General features: G+C 36.8%; 1 protein-coding gene across 18 annotated transcripts in view; it reads right to left on the reverse strand.

Annotated features, from left to right (window-relative positions):
- The window catches only part of TP63 (tumor protein p63), a 224,431-nt gene that overhangs the window by 26,788 nt on the left and 180,925 nt on the right, over positions 1-16,718 (reverse strand). For all 18 annotated transcript variants that reach the window (XM_044771294.2, XM_014843376.3, XM_044771293.2 and 15 more), the window contains 3 exons: positions 3,903-4,089; positions 1,571-1,686; positions 472-581 (listed from right to left, as the gene is read on the reverse strand). In XM_044771294.2, the coding sequence (XP_044627229.1) occupies positions 472-581; positions 1,571-1,686; positions 3,903-4,089 (413 nt within the window). The remainder of the gene's footprint in view (positions 1-471; positions 582-1,570; positions 1,687-3,902; positions 4,090-16,718) is intronic.

A 16,718-nucleotide genomic window follows, 5' to 3' on the forward strand; every position in this document is an offset into this window, starting at 1 on the left:
AAATAACATTCCATTTGTTCCGCAAAGAACCTCGAAGCCATTAGCAGAACAGCTGTATTTAGCTACATATTTTGAAGGAAACTTGAGTTAAGCCAGTGGATGTCTCCGGATAAAATCCCCTTAGGCAGCCCAGACTTACTCAAAGAAACTGTTAAATGCCGTGGGGGCCACATGAAAACAAACACTGTCTAATCAGAAACTATTCCAGTCAAATGTCAAGAATTCAGGTATGAAGTGGCTTGCATGCCTTCTCAGTTTTTTTTTTTCCCCTCTGCCTTTATCCCCTCTGTTCCGTCTCCATTTTCTTAGATCTTTTATGTAAGCATTTGCAGCAAGGATTTAAAACACAAAGGACAAAATCAAGGGTGGCTCTTTGTTGTCCACGCGAAGTAAATGATAAAGCAGACTCAATTTCACTTTGCCTTCTGCCCAGGGTTTTTGCAGAGTGACAATTATGCCACTGCCACTTACTCTCGGGTTTCCAGAGTAACAATGATTAAAATTGGACGGCGGTTCATCCCTCCAACACAGCTGCTGTTACACATGAAATTGTACAAGACCGTCGTGAACTCAGTGCCCACCTGAACACAGAGGGAAAGAGAGCCTGTGTTAACAATGGTTTGAACTCATATTCTTCCTTCTTGATTCTTTCCACTATGTAAACAACTCCACTTCTGATGAAGCGAGCTCTAAAACTCAATATAGATTCCTCTTCGCCTTGCCTCTTGGGAAGCTTAAAGCTAATGTTTGCAACATTGGACACTATATTGGGTGAGACAGGCTTTAAAAAACAATGATCTTTGACCCTATTCATTTGCAAACTGATCTTTATCACCCAATTCAAATAGCGTACCTCACATATATGAATATTATTGAAAAGGGAGAGCTGAAAAAATTACCAACTATAGCAACAAGGCTCCGGGGTATTTGCCCTATTTGGATGAAACAGTATAACCTAGTGTACACTTCCATAAATAACACTCTGCAGCTTAAAAGGTCCTCAGAATTAAATCATCTAATCCAAAGTGCTCACATATGGATGAGGAAACTGAAGCCCAGAGAGGGAGAGTCACAAGCTAAAGATCCACACAGCAAGGCAGCAAACTAAAAGACCCGGTCTCACTATTCCAGTGTTCTTTGCACTTCCCCATTCTAGTTTTCCAATCTGCCAGCTGTTCATTCAAACTTCAGCTAAGGGATAACGTCTTAGGGTCTCCCATCTGCAGGCTAGTTTAAGGATATTTGCATCCAGGATTGATGCACATCCACTATAATTGCCAATTAAATTCTCCGGATAAGATAATGTCATGTATTAACCCAACTGCAAGTTCAATTGCTATCTGCCTTTAAGACGGGAACATGAGCACAGAGCCATGTTAGCAAGTTAACGTAGTACAAATTCAGGAGTTTTGAAGGGGATAGAGAAGAGATCTGTGGAGAAGAGGGAGAGAAGAAATATAAAAAAGTTACATATTTGATGACAAGGCCTATGACAGAAATACTTGCTTGAAACACCCTCTATCAGCGAAACTAATGCTCTCTGAAGTCTGCCCACTCCTTATCTTTTTACCTGTGGTGGCTCATAAGGTACCAGCACACTCTGTCTTCCTGTGATGGGGTCTTCTACGTACTGGGCGTGGCTGTTCCCTTCTACTCGAATCAAATGACTAGGAGGGGCAATCTGTCCTGCAGAACAGAGAAGGACAAAATAGTTAGTTCCTCACCCTCAAAATGAAACCGCATGGACAGAATAGTTCATGTAATAGAGGAAATATACATCCTTGAAAAAAGGAACAGATCCTGTTACTAGACATCTAATACATGAAGCTGCCAAAAGCTTTATAGCAACAGAAAGGACTGGAATGCACATCTATATGTAAGGAAATAGTCCTATGTTTCTGGTGCCTAAGGTTAATGACTCAAGCTTTCACAGAACTCTATGACTATGTCTCTGACCTGACACAGAGAGGGAATTTTGCCAGCATCCCTGGAAAATGGAAGGAAAAAAAGGAGAAAATTAATTTTAAAAAATCAGCTTGAGAGAAGATGCTGCCCAAAAATTGATCAGCAAAATACTTAATAAATGGGAACGGATGGCAAGGACATAACTTTCACTTTGCCTATTCTCTTCTCCATCATAAAGTTTCCATCTTTAGACTTTGCTTTGGTCCTGGAGATGAGAAACTTACTGGTTTGTTGTGCTAAAAATGCCCCAGGTTGGAGGATAAGAAAGGGGACACAAATTTTAAAAAGAGCATAGGCAAAGTTTCACAAAATTGTGGTATTTGGCAGAGCTCCAAAAGAAAGAGGCTGCTCCGAGAATTGGAGCCATATTGGTGTTCTTAACTTTTGACAAGGTATTCTTATTCTACAAAAATTGGTATTTAATAAGAGTAAAAAGATAAGTGTATCAAGATGCTCTCTGAAGTATCATCTATTACGGCAAAAACTGAAAACAACTATTATGTCAAACAATGAGAAAACAATTTTAAAAAACAGTTATGTCATCTTGATGGAGCAAAGGCAATTATGGAAACCTATAATGAAGCCCAGCTATGAGGAATAATCTTTATGGCACATTGTTAAATGAAAAGCAAGATGCAAAGGAATGACTGAGGTCATGTGGACAAGGACTAGAAATTAGTGTGTGAAAAATAGTTGTGTTGGGCTGGCCCCGTGGCCCAGTGGTTAAGTTCGCACGCTCCGCTGCAGGCAGCCCAGTGTTTCGTTGGTTCGAATCCTGGGCGTGAACATGGCACTGCTCATCAAACCACGCTGAGGCAGCGTCCCACATGCCACAACTAGAAGGACCCACAACCAAGAATATACAACTATGTACCGGGGGGCTTTGGGGAGTAAAAGGAAAAAAATAAAATCTTAAAAAAACAAAAAAAAAGAATTGATCAAACATTTAAAAAAAAATAGTTGTGTTAAGGTGGATTTTAACTTGATTTTCTCTTTTTAAATTTGTATCTGCTCTCTTTCTCCATTAATTTTTCTCTATCATCCATTATATTCTCTATATTCACACATTCTAGCTACGTACCCATATTTCTATTTTTTAATATATTTTCTATATAAAGGATCCTAACTCCCAACCTTCTGGTACCCTCATCACTCTTTGATGGATCCTTATGCATTCTCCTGTCCTTTCTTTCCACTTTTCTGTGTTTTTTACTTAGCCCCACTTCATAGAACTTAGAATATCAGATGTAAGGGAACCCTTGGAAATAGTGACCTCTTCTGTAAAGCTATTGTTGCATCTGAGGCTCAGAACATGGGACTTGACTTCTCCATGAATACAAAGCTTAAATGTGGCTCCAAGATACCTCTTCCCTGACTCCTAGTGCTTCACTTTCTGTCGCCCCTCCCCAGCTTATGTTCTAGATCTTCTATTTTCTCCTCTTGCTCATTATTTGTCTTCATTTCTTTTTCTTCTTTCCCACTTTCCTCTTCTATTTTCTTGTATTTCTAATGTTTCATGCTCCTTCCTCTTACTATTCCAGCTCTCAATTGGTCTAGCCTTGACAATCACTCTGGAAAAGGCACTCAAGCTAAAGGATTCCCTGGCCTGGGCTGAACAGACTGGATATCATGTTGCTCTCCTTACAACCTCTCATTAAAAAAAAAAAAAAAAAAAAGATAGGAGGCAGTAGAGAGCAGAGAGGCAAGTCCAGGTCATCTAGTAATTATCGATATTAAGTTAAACAGTTCAACCATTGTGAGAACTCTCAACTTATTTATCATTATTCTCAGACACTTTGTCAGCCAAAAAGACACACTGAGCTGCCATCAGATTGCAGAGGTTGGAAGCAGGTAGGTGGGCCCCAAACAAAAATCTCCACAAGATGTCTATTTTCAAGAAATTTAGTTGAACAGCCACAAATTCCTAATCTTCTTACCCTCGTTGAATTCACGGCTCAGCTCATGGTTGGGGCATCGTTTCACCACCTCAGTGACATGCTCGGCCTTCTTGTAGACAGGCATGGCACGGATGACAGCACCCTGAGGAGGTGGGGTCATCACCTTGATCTGGATGGGGCATGTCTTTGCAATTTGGCAGTACAATTTCTTCAGTTCAGTGGAATACTGCTTAGAGATGGGCCAATGGTGGAGGAAAGGAAAGAACCAAAAGGAGATATCGTTACATTCCAAATCAGAGCAAGGAAAATATGGTCACTTTTTACAGCCTATAAAGGCTGCATGTTTACCATTAGCTACAATATACACAACATCTAGCAATCTTATTGGAGTTATATTCATTAATCAAATCAACCATTTTTTCCTACTTTAAATAAAATTCTATGTCTACAAAAGGTTTCACATTTATCAAAGCACATTTATGCCATTATTTCCTGTTATCTTCTCGTTAGGACGAAAAACTGAGGCTCAGAGGAGTTTAAATGATTGATACCATGAGCAGCCTTATAGAGTACTAGAAAACTAAATGGAAAAAAAAATATTCTCATGCACTGAATGATATTAAACAGATTGTAATTAATCGTGCCCTTAATAATACTCCAGAGCAGCTCATAGGAATTAGGGTTTATGGAAATTTTTTTGTAAGATGGAATATCTGGCAGAGAGTAGAGATTTTACTTGAGGTCAACCAACTAGAAAATTGCAAAGCAGAAGTTGCCGCAAACGACTGCACTTATCTTCTAATATCATAGCCTCGGAGAATGTGAGATCCGGACAGGGACATTTGGTCCTATTCTCTCATGAAATAAAGGACTGGCCTACTGTAACTCAGCAAATCATGGCAGCAAAAGGATCAAGATGTACGTCTTTTCACTCACAAGGGACCAAAACTCTTCCTCCCCATACGTGCTTCTGCAAGGAGAGGACGTTCAGCGGTTGGTTGGTTTGTTGTAGAATTGGCAAAATAAGGTGGAGAAAGCATGAGACCCAGAACAGAATAGAAGGGAAAAAAGGTCCTATTCTGTGCTGCTTCCCCTTCTTACCTCTGAACTAGTACAGAAAGTCTCCATTCTAATTTTTACACTATTTTAAATCGTATGCCCCCTGTTCTCTGGGTCAACGCCCCATCACTGCAATCCTACTCATTCTGATGCTGGAATGAAACCACCCAGGCACTGGGATTGCAGGCCAAGAGTAGGGCACCTAGTAACACTTACCCAAACAAAGGTAAACAGACACACACGGGTTGCAACGATAAACTGGCAGTATCATCGTTCCAGGGGAAGGACGCTGGGGGGCAGGAGCCAGAGTGGCAAAGGGTTTCATTATTGGTATGTTCCAACCCAACTCTGACTAAAAGCAAATATCCTACCAAAAGGCACATTGAAAAATAATTGCTTTAACTGTTCCTTTTGAAATATAATATTTATTTAGATAATCTTTCTTTTAATCCCAAGTATTTCAGTATATGAAATTTTCAGTTAAAAATTTCCCGGTACTAGCAGCGTATTGCATAATCAGTTCTCCATGCCCACAGGTCAAGGATTAGACACAGCAAAAGGGTTTTACACAGGTTGAAGAAATAAGAAGAATGCCAAAAATCAGCCACAAAAATAAAATTCTATTTGGGAAACACTGAAAGAAACATAGATGGATATTTTTGCTCTAATGTTTTTAACCAATGACTTTACAAACAAAGACATTGTCTTAGGATATGCTAAGAATTCACTTTTACTGAGAACTCCAAGAAAATAAGCAAATCCGTTGGTGTTTTAGTTAGGAGATGTACAATCTAACCATGAGTTTCATAAGATGCACCTTAGGAAAGATGATTGAAAAATAAGTCTGTCAGCAAACAGCTGAAGGCGAATAACAGCTAACACCTGAAGGCATCCATCCAAGTATGTAAAGATTGCATAAAAAGAAGGATAAGTGTTCAGAGTAGGAGAGTTCAGAGAAACATTCCAGTTCAATAATTGATATACTATAAATCAAACTTGACAGACTGAAATACAAAAGTACTAAGAATAAACTTAGCCATCATCAGGTGTTAATCCTCACTCAATCTCGGGGATGGGCGTGGGAGATCTAATTTCTGAGCCTAAATAATGATAAGTCATAATAACTTCACCATCTTCTGAGTTGTGTTGTAAGAAATTTAATCCTCACACAACCCTATGAGGAAGATATTACAGCTATACAATCTCTTATCTGCAATCCCTGGGGCCAGAGGTTTCAGAATCCAGAATTGTTTGGATTTTAGAAAGGGAGTAAAGTTCATAGAGCATATATTATAAACACTCTAGTAGGATTTAGGGCAGCACCCCGTCATCAAACCTCAACATTTCTTCAGAAGTCATGAACAGTCACACCAACAGGGAAAAGACGATAAAGCCTCGAAGTTCACGCCAGGTTTCACCATCAAAAGAGTTTGCCGCCAACTTACAAAATTCAAACCAAACCAAACCAAACCATTTTTTCGTTTTCAGAGCTCCTTAAATTTCAGAATTGTAGGTAACAGATAATGGATCAGTATTATTATCCTCATTTTATAGATAAGAAAATTAAAGCATAGAGAGGACTTGCCTGAGGTCACAGAGAAGAGCTGGTTAGAAACCAGTATACGAGTCTGCTCTAGTTCTGTAACAACGGTCTCTCACCTCTCTATTCTCTTGCCTCAGGAGTACAAATTTTTGTACTTTTACGTTGTTCTAATTCCCAACAACGTGACCAATTTCTGAATCGACTTAAAAGGTATACAGTCTTCTGTAACATTGAAATGGAGATCAGAAGTGGTCTACTTAACATCAAAAATTCCTCTGTATTTATTTCTCAGTCTTACAATGTTTTGCTCATTTAATTACAGGGAGAAGCAGCAAGCGATACAACTGATAAAACCCTGCACCAGGAGGAAGCTGCCCTGGATGCTAGGACCAGTTGTCAGGACTTCCGGTACAGCTCTGCGGAATTCAAGAATAAGGTCCTGCTCTTTCTCGTTTGTATTCTGGCTCCATCTCTCTCTCATTCTCTCCCCCTACCTGCTAATCACACACACTTCCCACCCCATGTTCCACCCATGCAAACATCTTAATGCCTCAAGCACACCATACATTCATCACCCACAGTTCAGACATGCTATTTCCTGTCTGGAACACTCATGTTCTTCCTCTGTTCTCTACACTAGGCCAGAACAATGTAGATATCACCCCACAGCTAGAATGCCATCTAGTACTGTAGGCCATATTTTCCAATTTTAGTGATGAAGTTTCATATTGACTAAGTCTAAATACCTGGCCAGGGCCAAGACACATTCTGATTATTGCTTCTGATAAACTACCAAACCTGTGGTTCAGTAACTAGAGGGACTGAAATGGTCTGGTGCCATCCGTTCTTTACAAAGCCAAGCTTCTGCTACACTATTTGCTTCACTGTTTGCAAATCGGTCCTGTGATGACATTTAATATTTTTCTAGTACTACATTCCATCTCCCTGGCCTACGGTGTATTTATAATTCTTTGTAAAAAATACAAATATATTTATATTCATTTGATATTATTTCATACCCTTATTTGTTATTTATTTTTTGAAGTGTCTGTTCAAGTCTTTCATATTTAAAAAAAAATTTAATTGGATTGCCTGTGTTCTTGAGTTGAAAGAATTCTTCAGATATTTTGGATATAAGTTCTTTATCACATATACTTTTTTTTTAATATGTTTTTTCCCAGTCTGTAGCTTGCCTTTTATATTCCTTTTCCATGTTTTTTTTAATACAGTTAATTTTCAGGAGTTATCAATATTTTGCCTTTAAGGTTCATGCTTTTTGTATCCTAAGAAATCTTGGCCTATCCCAACGTTAGAAGGATTTTCAATGTTTTCTTGTAGAAGATTTATAGTCTTAGCTCTTGCATTTAGTCCTGTGTCTATTTTCAGTCAACTCTCCTCCTCATCTTCCTGTTCCTCCTCCTCTTCCTCTTCTTCTTCTTTTTAGCAAATATCCAGTTGTCCCAGGAATACTTGTTGAAAAGATTATCTTTTCCCCCTGTTGAATTGCTTTGGCATGTTTTTGGAAAATTGATTGACCATGTTTTCAAGTCTTTATCTGAACACTGTCCTCTTTTCTATTGATTTATACATGTCTATTCATATATCAGTATCACACTGTCTGGATTACTCTAACTTTATAGCAAGTCTTAAAATCAGGTAATCTTAGTCTTTTAATTTTGTTCTTTTTCAAAATTATTTTGGCTATTCTAGGTCCTGTGAATTTCCATATAAAATTTACAAGCAGTTTGTTGATTCCCACAAAAATGCCTGGTAGGATTTTGAATGAGATTGTGTCAAATACATAGGTCATCTTGGGGAGAATTGATATCTCAGCAATATCGTGTCTTCTAATCCATGAATATGGTATATATCACTATTTAATTAGGACATCTTTAATTTCTTTCAGGAATGTTTTATATTTTTCAGTGTGCAAATCTTGTACACATTTTGTTAGACTATTCCTTCAGTTATTTCATTTTTTTAATTGTTATGAATGGTACTTTTAAAATTTAAATTTCTAATTGTTTTTTACTAGTAAATAAAAACATAATTGATTTTTTATATTGACTATATATCAATGTGACCTTGCTAACCTTGTTAGTTCTAGTAGCTTTTTCTACATACCTTATGATTTCCTATGTAGATGATCCTGTCAACCGTGAGTAAAGCCTGTTTTACTTCTTCCTGTCCAATATGCATGCATTTTAATTTTTATTCTTCCCTACCTGCAAGAATAGAACTATGGTTCAATTTGTTATTGTTTTTTCTTTATTTTTAAAGTGGTATCTTAGATCATTGATTTCAGACTTTCATGTTTTTCTAATATAAGTATTTAATTCTATAAAGTTCCCTCTAAGAACTACTTTAGCTATATCTACAGAATTTTGATATATCTAATTCTTAAATATTGAGGAACATATGAAGCATTTCTTTGGGAGGTTCTGTTAGTCTTCATATCCAATATAATAAGGGACCACACTTACACTTTAGAGAAAAATAATTTTCTTTAGACTTCTGCTTGTTTCATGGATTCCGTTTCTAGTTCAAACTTATTTTTTCCTTTGCACATTTTCTTACCACTCTAAACTGATTTTTTCATTGCTGTTCCAAGATTATTTTTATCTCTAGCTAGGTTTTCCCTACTTACAGGTATCAATCAAGAACCTAATTAATTTTATAACTGAAAAGAGAATCTGCTATAGCTAAGAATTTCTTTGGTGATGCAAGTCCACCGCATTGAATTTCCAGCAGCTCTTTGGATGGATATCAAACATTTCAGACTCTTTGTCTGATGGTATAAACTCTCTCTCCCTATAGTGCTGTCACTATTAGAAGAAACTATAGAAGATTAAAGATCTATAAACTTCTTCCCAACTTCTCCCTTTCTATAAAGCGGTCTAGTTTTGCTTTTGGCTGTTTTTTGTTTTGTTTTGTTTTTTTTGTAATTACAACAACATGCACACACAGAAACTCTGGAAAAAAGAAAATATATGACATAGTCTCCCTACCCAGAGACATATGCTGTTAACATTTTAGACTTTCTTCCACACATACAAACATAGATACACATACCTTTATACACACTGAAGGCATATTATAAAAAGTTTCGTATCTTTTTTTATTTAACTTTTCATAAGCATGGTCTAATTTAAAAACATAATTTTAAGTGGTTGCAATTATAATATTAAAAAGGGATAAACCATGATCTGTTTAAAGATGCCTTATATAGTTTATATAGTTCTTATATAGTATAAATTTTGCTCAGTTTAAAAATTTTACTCCAGTTTAAATTTACTCCAGTTTTAAAATATTTAAAAAACACTGCAGAGCTCATGTTATTACACAAATATTTAGTATCTAAATTAGCTTTAGCTGGATCCCTTGAAACTGGATAATTGAGTCAATGCATATTTTAGTGTTGTAACGAAGTCCAAGATCAACTTGAATTTTCTTCCTTTAAATTAAGTAACCAGCTTATTTCTCCGTAGATCTTTACAGGGTTTTGCTTCCTTCTTTACTTTGTTAAAAGAAAAAAAGTGAGAATGTTTCTAAATGTATTTTTTCCCTTGAAATTACTTGGAAATTGGTAAGCTCTTTCAATTGACATGCTTGAACTCAACTCAATAGTTTTTTTTTTCTCTTTTAACTACGCTTTTGTTCCTTCTGCTCTTATTAATTTCCAGAAACACATAAGCTTACTTTGGCTTGCCATTCTCTATCCACCAAAGACACTAACTGTTAGCATCTTTTCCTTTAGTTTGCGTTCTGAAAAAGTTTCTCAAATTTGTTTTCCATATCATGTGTATGGTTTTCTAGAGTTAATTCTGTTCTATTCTCCTACAAACAGTAATTTTGATTCTTCTATTGCATTTCAAACATCCTTCCTTATCTCATCTGTTTCCGCTTTTATCTCATCCAGTTGTCTTTTCATCTCAGCCTGCTGCACTAGGTTTTTTATTTTCTTCTCCAACTTTATAAAGCTTGTATTTTATTGCTTTGTAGTAAAGCAATCTTCTAAACATTTCTTCCAGTTGCTAGGATGCTTTTGCTTTCTTTGATTCTTTAAGATGTTCCTTTATACTTAGTTGTGTGTGTGTGTGTGTGTGTGTGTGTGTGTGTGTGTTTTAATATATACCCCTATTTGCTCTTGTAGTTTTCCACAAATATAGCAGGATACAGTCAGAGCTAGTACATGCATCTTTCATGTCCCTTTGATATTTTTCAATTCCGTTTCATCAGCGTTTTAAGTAATAAAATTGCTACAGGAGTCTGTCAATAGCTTAAGTGTCCAATTTAGTTAGGCGTTTTTCTGGAATTTATAATATTTTAGTGGACAGTTAAGAGGGACTACATTTGAAGCTTCTAATCAGTTACCATTGTAAACCAGAAATGAGATTAATTTCTTTTCCCCATTTGCACATCATTCAGTAATTATCTGGTGTGAGGAGGATATTATTTTATCTAGGGTTATCAGGGAAAGATTCTTTGATAAGATAATATTTAAAGAAAGATCTAGAGGAAGCACTGGAGTGAGCCATGTATACACCTGGTGAAAAAATGTTCCAATTACCAGAGACAGCAACTGCTAAGGTCCTGGGATAAATCTATCTGTCATGGAGGTCAGTATCATTGGAGAGGAATGAGCAAAGGCCACCGTGGTAGGGAATAAGATCAGAAATCAGAGAAAATATGGGGCCTGGATCATGAAAGACTTTATAGTCCAGGGTAGGGACTTCAGCTTTCCTTGAAGTGAGATAGGAAGCTAATGGAGAGGTCTGAGAAGGTGACATGATCTGATTTGCTTTTTAATAAGATCTTTCTGACTATTATGTAAAGAAGAGACTTTTTAGATCAAAGATGGAAGCAGCGAGACCAGTAAAGGGGCTACTATAAATAATCCAAGGTAAAAATGACAGTGGTTTGGACCAGCAGCGGAGGTGGTGGAAAACAGTGGTTTTCTGAATATATTTTAACCAGATTTGCTGATGGATTGGGTGAGGATAAGAGAGAAAGAGAAAAGTAAATGCATTCCATTAAAGTAGAGAAGAAAGATTTCATAGAGGTAGTAATATTTAAACTAGGCTCTAAATGACAAGTTATTCACCAACTAGAAGGTACACCCAGAATGGGAGAAAGAGAGAGCCAAGAGGCAGAGAGCAAGTTTTCTATAAAGAGAGACCATCATAAGTATAAGCAATGAGAAGTTAACTACGGTTGAAATATGGATGGGCTGGGGGAAAGACGAGGAGCTGCATAGAAAGCAATGTAGCTAAGTTAGGAAGGCAGTTGCCAGATTTTGAGGAGCCTTGGATGTCACCCGAAATAGTTGGATTCTACCAGCAGGCAAAGAAGACTCACTGAGGATTGTAATGCAGGGGAAAGACCTAATCTGTTCTATATATTAAGTAAAACGAAGCTGTTAGGGGCAAGATAGGAGCAAAGTAGGAAGAAGAGACTCTCATCAGGAAGCATTCAGGCAAGAAATGAGGAGAGCCTAGACTAGGGCAGTGGAAATGAATGAAAAGGTGGAGAGATGGGAGAGATGTTTGGGACGCACTAAAATCCAGCCTTCTAGTTTTTGTCATGAAAGATATGCGTAGAAGCACCAAAAAAAGACCAAGAAATGTTATTCACTAGAACAAAAGGTGCTTGCACAAATGATGCCAGTTATTTGCTTATCCTTTTTCTAAAATGAAAGAAGAATGAATGAGAGTTGGTTTAACACAGGGCTCCCAATATTCAGTAGCAAACTGAGACGCGGCTTCGTCAATGGACTCTTTGACAAATAGAGAAAAGAAAAGATAATTCGTTTTCATTCTGGGCAAAGAAATTAAAGTCGCATGAGGTAACACCAGAATTAATAGGCCAATTTTGTTGTGAAAGAGGAAAGGGCTTAGTTCTCAAAGCCAAGAGCATTGGAAAATGACTCTTATCCTACATGAACCTCGTCAGGAACGTTTACTGGACTAAGGGTCAAAACACAAGATTTAAAATCTGCCTCTTCTATTTATTTCCTGGGTCTTGATGCAATCACTTCACCTCTCACAAACATAAAATAGAAAAAAAACATAATATACAATATACATCTCTTAGAGTGGAGGAAAGAAGTCATGGATATGAGAAGCATTAGTTAACTGCAAAGACAAACATAAAAGCTATGTGTTATAATTATTACTAAAGCCTCATATTTCCAAGATCCTCCAGATAGTGTTTAATGCAGCTTAAATAATTTGGAGTGCATTGTGAAAACATTATTTCAACCTGGTCAGAAAGTGCTTGCTGCCAGATAATAAAAGTCTACTGAAGTTTGAATATTAACCATTTACAATGAATCACACAGCTCATATTTATCTGTTAGTAATCACTAAGTTCTAAACCATGTGAAGTTACTACATTCATTTGTTTAAAAAAGTAAATGAATTTGGTTTATCTGCTTCCATACATTTTTTAAATACACACACGCATACCCACAGCATATGCAATATAATTTTATGTGTCCTTAAAATTTACTTAAATTACACTGGTCCAAATTTAACCTTAATAATTTGCTATTTCCACTTTCCACATTTTCAAGATTTATCCACGGTCTCACATATAGACATATTTCAGTTGGAAGGAGAGAGGGGAATGAGATAGAATGGAGGGAGATCTTCTACTTACCCATAACATTTTATTTAAAGAAAAGATTTGAAGCAATATGGAAAAAAATTTTAACACTTTGGTAGATGCTCAGGTGTCTAAATTTACTTACTGTTTTTTGTATGCTTGAAATACTTCCTAATTAAAATTTTTAATTAATACTAGCGTGGGCAGCACCAACCTGTAAAATTGTGGCAGACTTATGATTTTAGAAGACAGAAATATAGAAATAAGATGTTAGAACCCAGACAGGACATTACAGCATCTTGTCCAAAACTTCCTCCCTGAATTTTCACATATAAAACTTAGGCTTAGAGAGGTGAAGTTGATTTATTAATTCAACGGATATTTATTGAGCACTTGCTTCATGCCAGGCTTTGTCCTGGGTTCCAAGAAACTTATAGTGTCCCTTATCCTAAGAGAATTGGTTTAAAGGAAGCACTGACATTAAGTAAATGTTTATAAAATTAAATACCCTAAGAGAATTGGTTTAAAGGAAGTACTAACATTAAATAAGTTTCTAAAATTGTGATACATATTTTGAAGAAAAAGCAGAGGAATATGGGGCAAAATGAAGGCTCTACTTAGTTTGGAGGGTCAGGAGAGCATCTCTGAAGAAATGATTTCTAAAGGTTCACAATCAAAAATAGGCAATGTGAGGGTGAACTTGGATTTCCTTCCTTCTGGAAAGCTAATACTTTTACAACTACATCAGACTCTAATGACTAAGTTTCCATAGAAAACCAAACTGACATTTTAAACCAAGGGCTTGGTTCTATGTTTCTATTATTGAATCACCTGTTTCAAGGCATTTTTAGCTTAAGATATGGCTGCTAAGCTTTTCTTAGAAAGTCAGATCAGGAAAAACTTAGAGATTATTTGGTTCAGCCACTTCACTTACAGAGGAGGAATTCAAGCCCCAGAGAGGAGACAAGACTTGCTCAAATACACTCAGCAACAAGGACCATCCTGACACACAGACCGATGTTCTTCCCATGGATCATGCAGTCTTAACACTCATAGAGTGGGGCCCAAGGGGAACTGGTGTATTTGGTCCCAGAGTGAATACACATAAACACACAATATGATTAGAAAAAAGAAGTATAAAGCTCAGAGGTCATCTAAAAAACATGATCATCAATTTCCTACAGAATTACAAGAATATTCTGTACTGCTTTTTGACTCCATATCATGTCCTGTTTAGTAAATAAGTTTGTCTAGGAATTGAGATGTTCTTCCCTAAATTGTAACTATATTCTCAGAATGGGATCCTGAACATAAGAATAACATGAAACGCTTTTAAGAACATGAAGTGGTTTTAAGAACCAATTTTATTCTATCAGGTCTGAGGTTTGATAAGTCAGCAGTGGATTGTACTACTCTTTTCACACGTTTAGGTAAGAAAGCAGATGAACACAAGGTTCTTTAAATTATGAAAATATTAACATGAATTAGAAAATGAAATACTGTGTTAGAGGGAAAAAAAGAAAACACGTGAAAGAATTTACTTTCAAAGATAGAAGTAATTGACCTCTCAAAAGAGGTCATGGCCTTCTGACACTCACTCACCAAGGAATTTCGGGCAACTCAGGTGATCTCTCTGAACTTTGAGCTAATCATCCATAGGGGAAAATGAGGAAGCTCTGTTAGATGATCTATAATGTTTCTTCTAGTTTAAATATTTTATGATCTAATGCAAATCTGTTAGAAAATCCAGTTACCAGGTGCACATTGGCAAGGTAACTCTTTAAAAAGAATATGGAAAACAAAGGGTTGATAATCTTTCTGATTTCTGATCACAAATATATAAAAAGAGTAGGAATCAAAGCATGTACTTATGTATATGTATGCATATTCAATAGTGTGTTTATGCTTAGGAAGTACTGGCCTATGAGCAAGAATAAAGAGCCAAATGTTTTGTTGGGCCTCAAGGAAATTTCCTCTTACAGTCTTAACATCCTCACGAGAAAAGTATTTGTACAGTGGCCTGGAAAGAGAACTAAACTCTTTCTTGCTATACAATATCCCTGACAAAATGGAAAAGTGAGCTTTGCCTAAGTTTTGTTTTGTTTTGGGATGGGGGGAAGTTTGGCATATTGAGGAGTGAGCAGCTCAAAGCCAAATATCATGTTCAAATAAAATAACTGCAGAGGACTTTGGAAAACAAGAGTAAATTCAGCTCCTTTACTAATAATATGTTGCAAAGAGAAGAGGGAAAAAAACATTCCAGTAAGTACGACCCCACCATCACCACCTGCCTCAGTAGACATACTATATTACACGTTCTTGGCTGCCAGACTGGTAATTCAGTATCACAATGCATAGAGATGCCAGCTAATATCAGCACACACCTGCATAATTTTTCAACAGCTCCCTTTCCTAAATGTGCAACGAAGTCCTTCCCTCCCCGCTCCATCAAAAAGAAAACAAAAAACAAAAAACTTTATTCTTTCAATCTTTCCCAGAAGAAATGCCATTCTGTATGCAAATCCCAAATCAAAAGGCTACCTTGACCCACAAATCTCCAAGAATATGAATGGGATAAACTTCCATGGAATAAATTAATCAATAATTATATAAACCACCTCCCTACTCAATCCATCGTCAAGGGAAGCAACCGTATAGGGTAGTGTCAGCGCCATCCTGATGTTACAATGTCAGCTTCCAGATAAATCCACATCTGGCATACTATCCTGCTAAAAGGAAATGTTTTAAATTTTTTCCTAATATAACACTATGTATTTTATGACCTATTGGCCATTAGCCCACCACAGCATATAAACCCAGATGCAGCTGTGGCCCATTAACACTCAGGGCAAATGACCTAGCCTGAGGATAACCGGGTCTTAAAAAGAAAGTAAAACATAAGCCAAAGCTTAAATACATCAACAACGTTTCTGGCCTTCTACATGAATTTGGGTCGATTAAAATAAAAGAAAAGAAAAATAATAAGATTTACAAATAATCTAAAAGACAACCACCATTCACTAATAGGAAGTGCTAGGTATAATTCTTTTTCTTTCCTTCTTCTTCTTCATTTTTTTTTTTTGAGGAAGATTGGCCCTGAGCTAACATCTGTTGCCAATCTTCCTCTTTTTTTTTCTCTCCAAAGCCCCACAACATAGTTGTATATCCTAGCTGTAAGTCCTTCTATTTCTTCTATGTGGGACGCCACCGCAGCATGGCTTAATGAGGGGTGTGTAGGTCCACACCCAGGATCCAAGCCGGAGAACCCCAGGCTGGCGAAGTGGAGAGTGTAAACTTAACCACTAAGCCACCAGGCTGGCCTCTGAACTTCTAATTTACAGTTCTTATTTTCAGAGAGTTCAAAGAAAACAAGAGGTGAAAGGTGGAGTCTGTACTACCTCAAATAACCTAAAATATTTGATGAGAAAAAAATAAGGGCAAGCCCAAAAGCTGTCACAACTCCATTCATCCAAGTTTAGCAATCAAGTACAAAGCCTGTCTTCATTTAGACAGAGCTATCCTAAAACATTCAGTGACTTAATTTTTTTTTCTCGTCTAAACTGTATTCTTTGGAATTGCCAAATTAAAAAGACCCTTTTATAAGGGTAGGAGGGGAACAAAATCAATAATTGGGACTGGTAGGAAAG

Source organism: Equus asinus, chromosome 5 (assembly GCF_041296235.1).
Source record: "Equus asinus isolate D_3611 breed Donkey chromosome 5, EquAss-T2T_v2, whole genome shotgun sequence".
NCBI classification, from domain to species: Eukaryota; Metazoa; Chordata; class Mammalia; order Perissodactyla; family Equidae; genus Equus; species Equus asinus.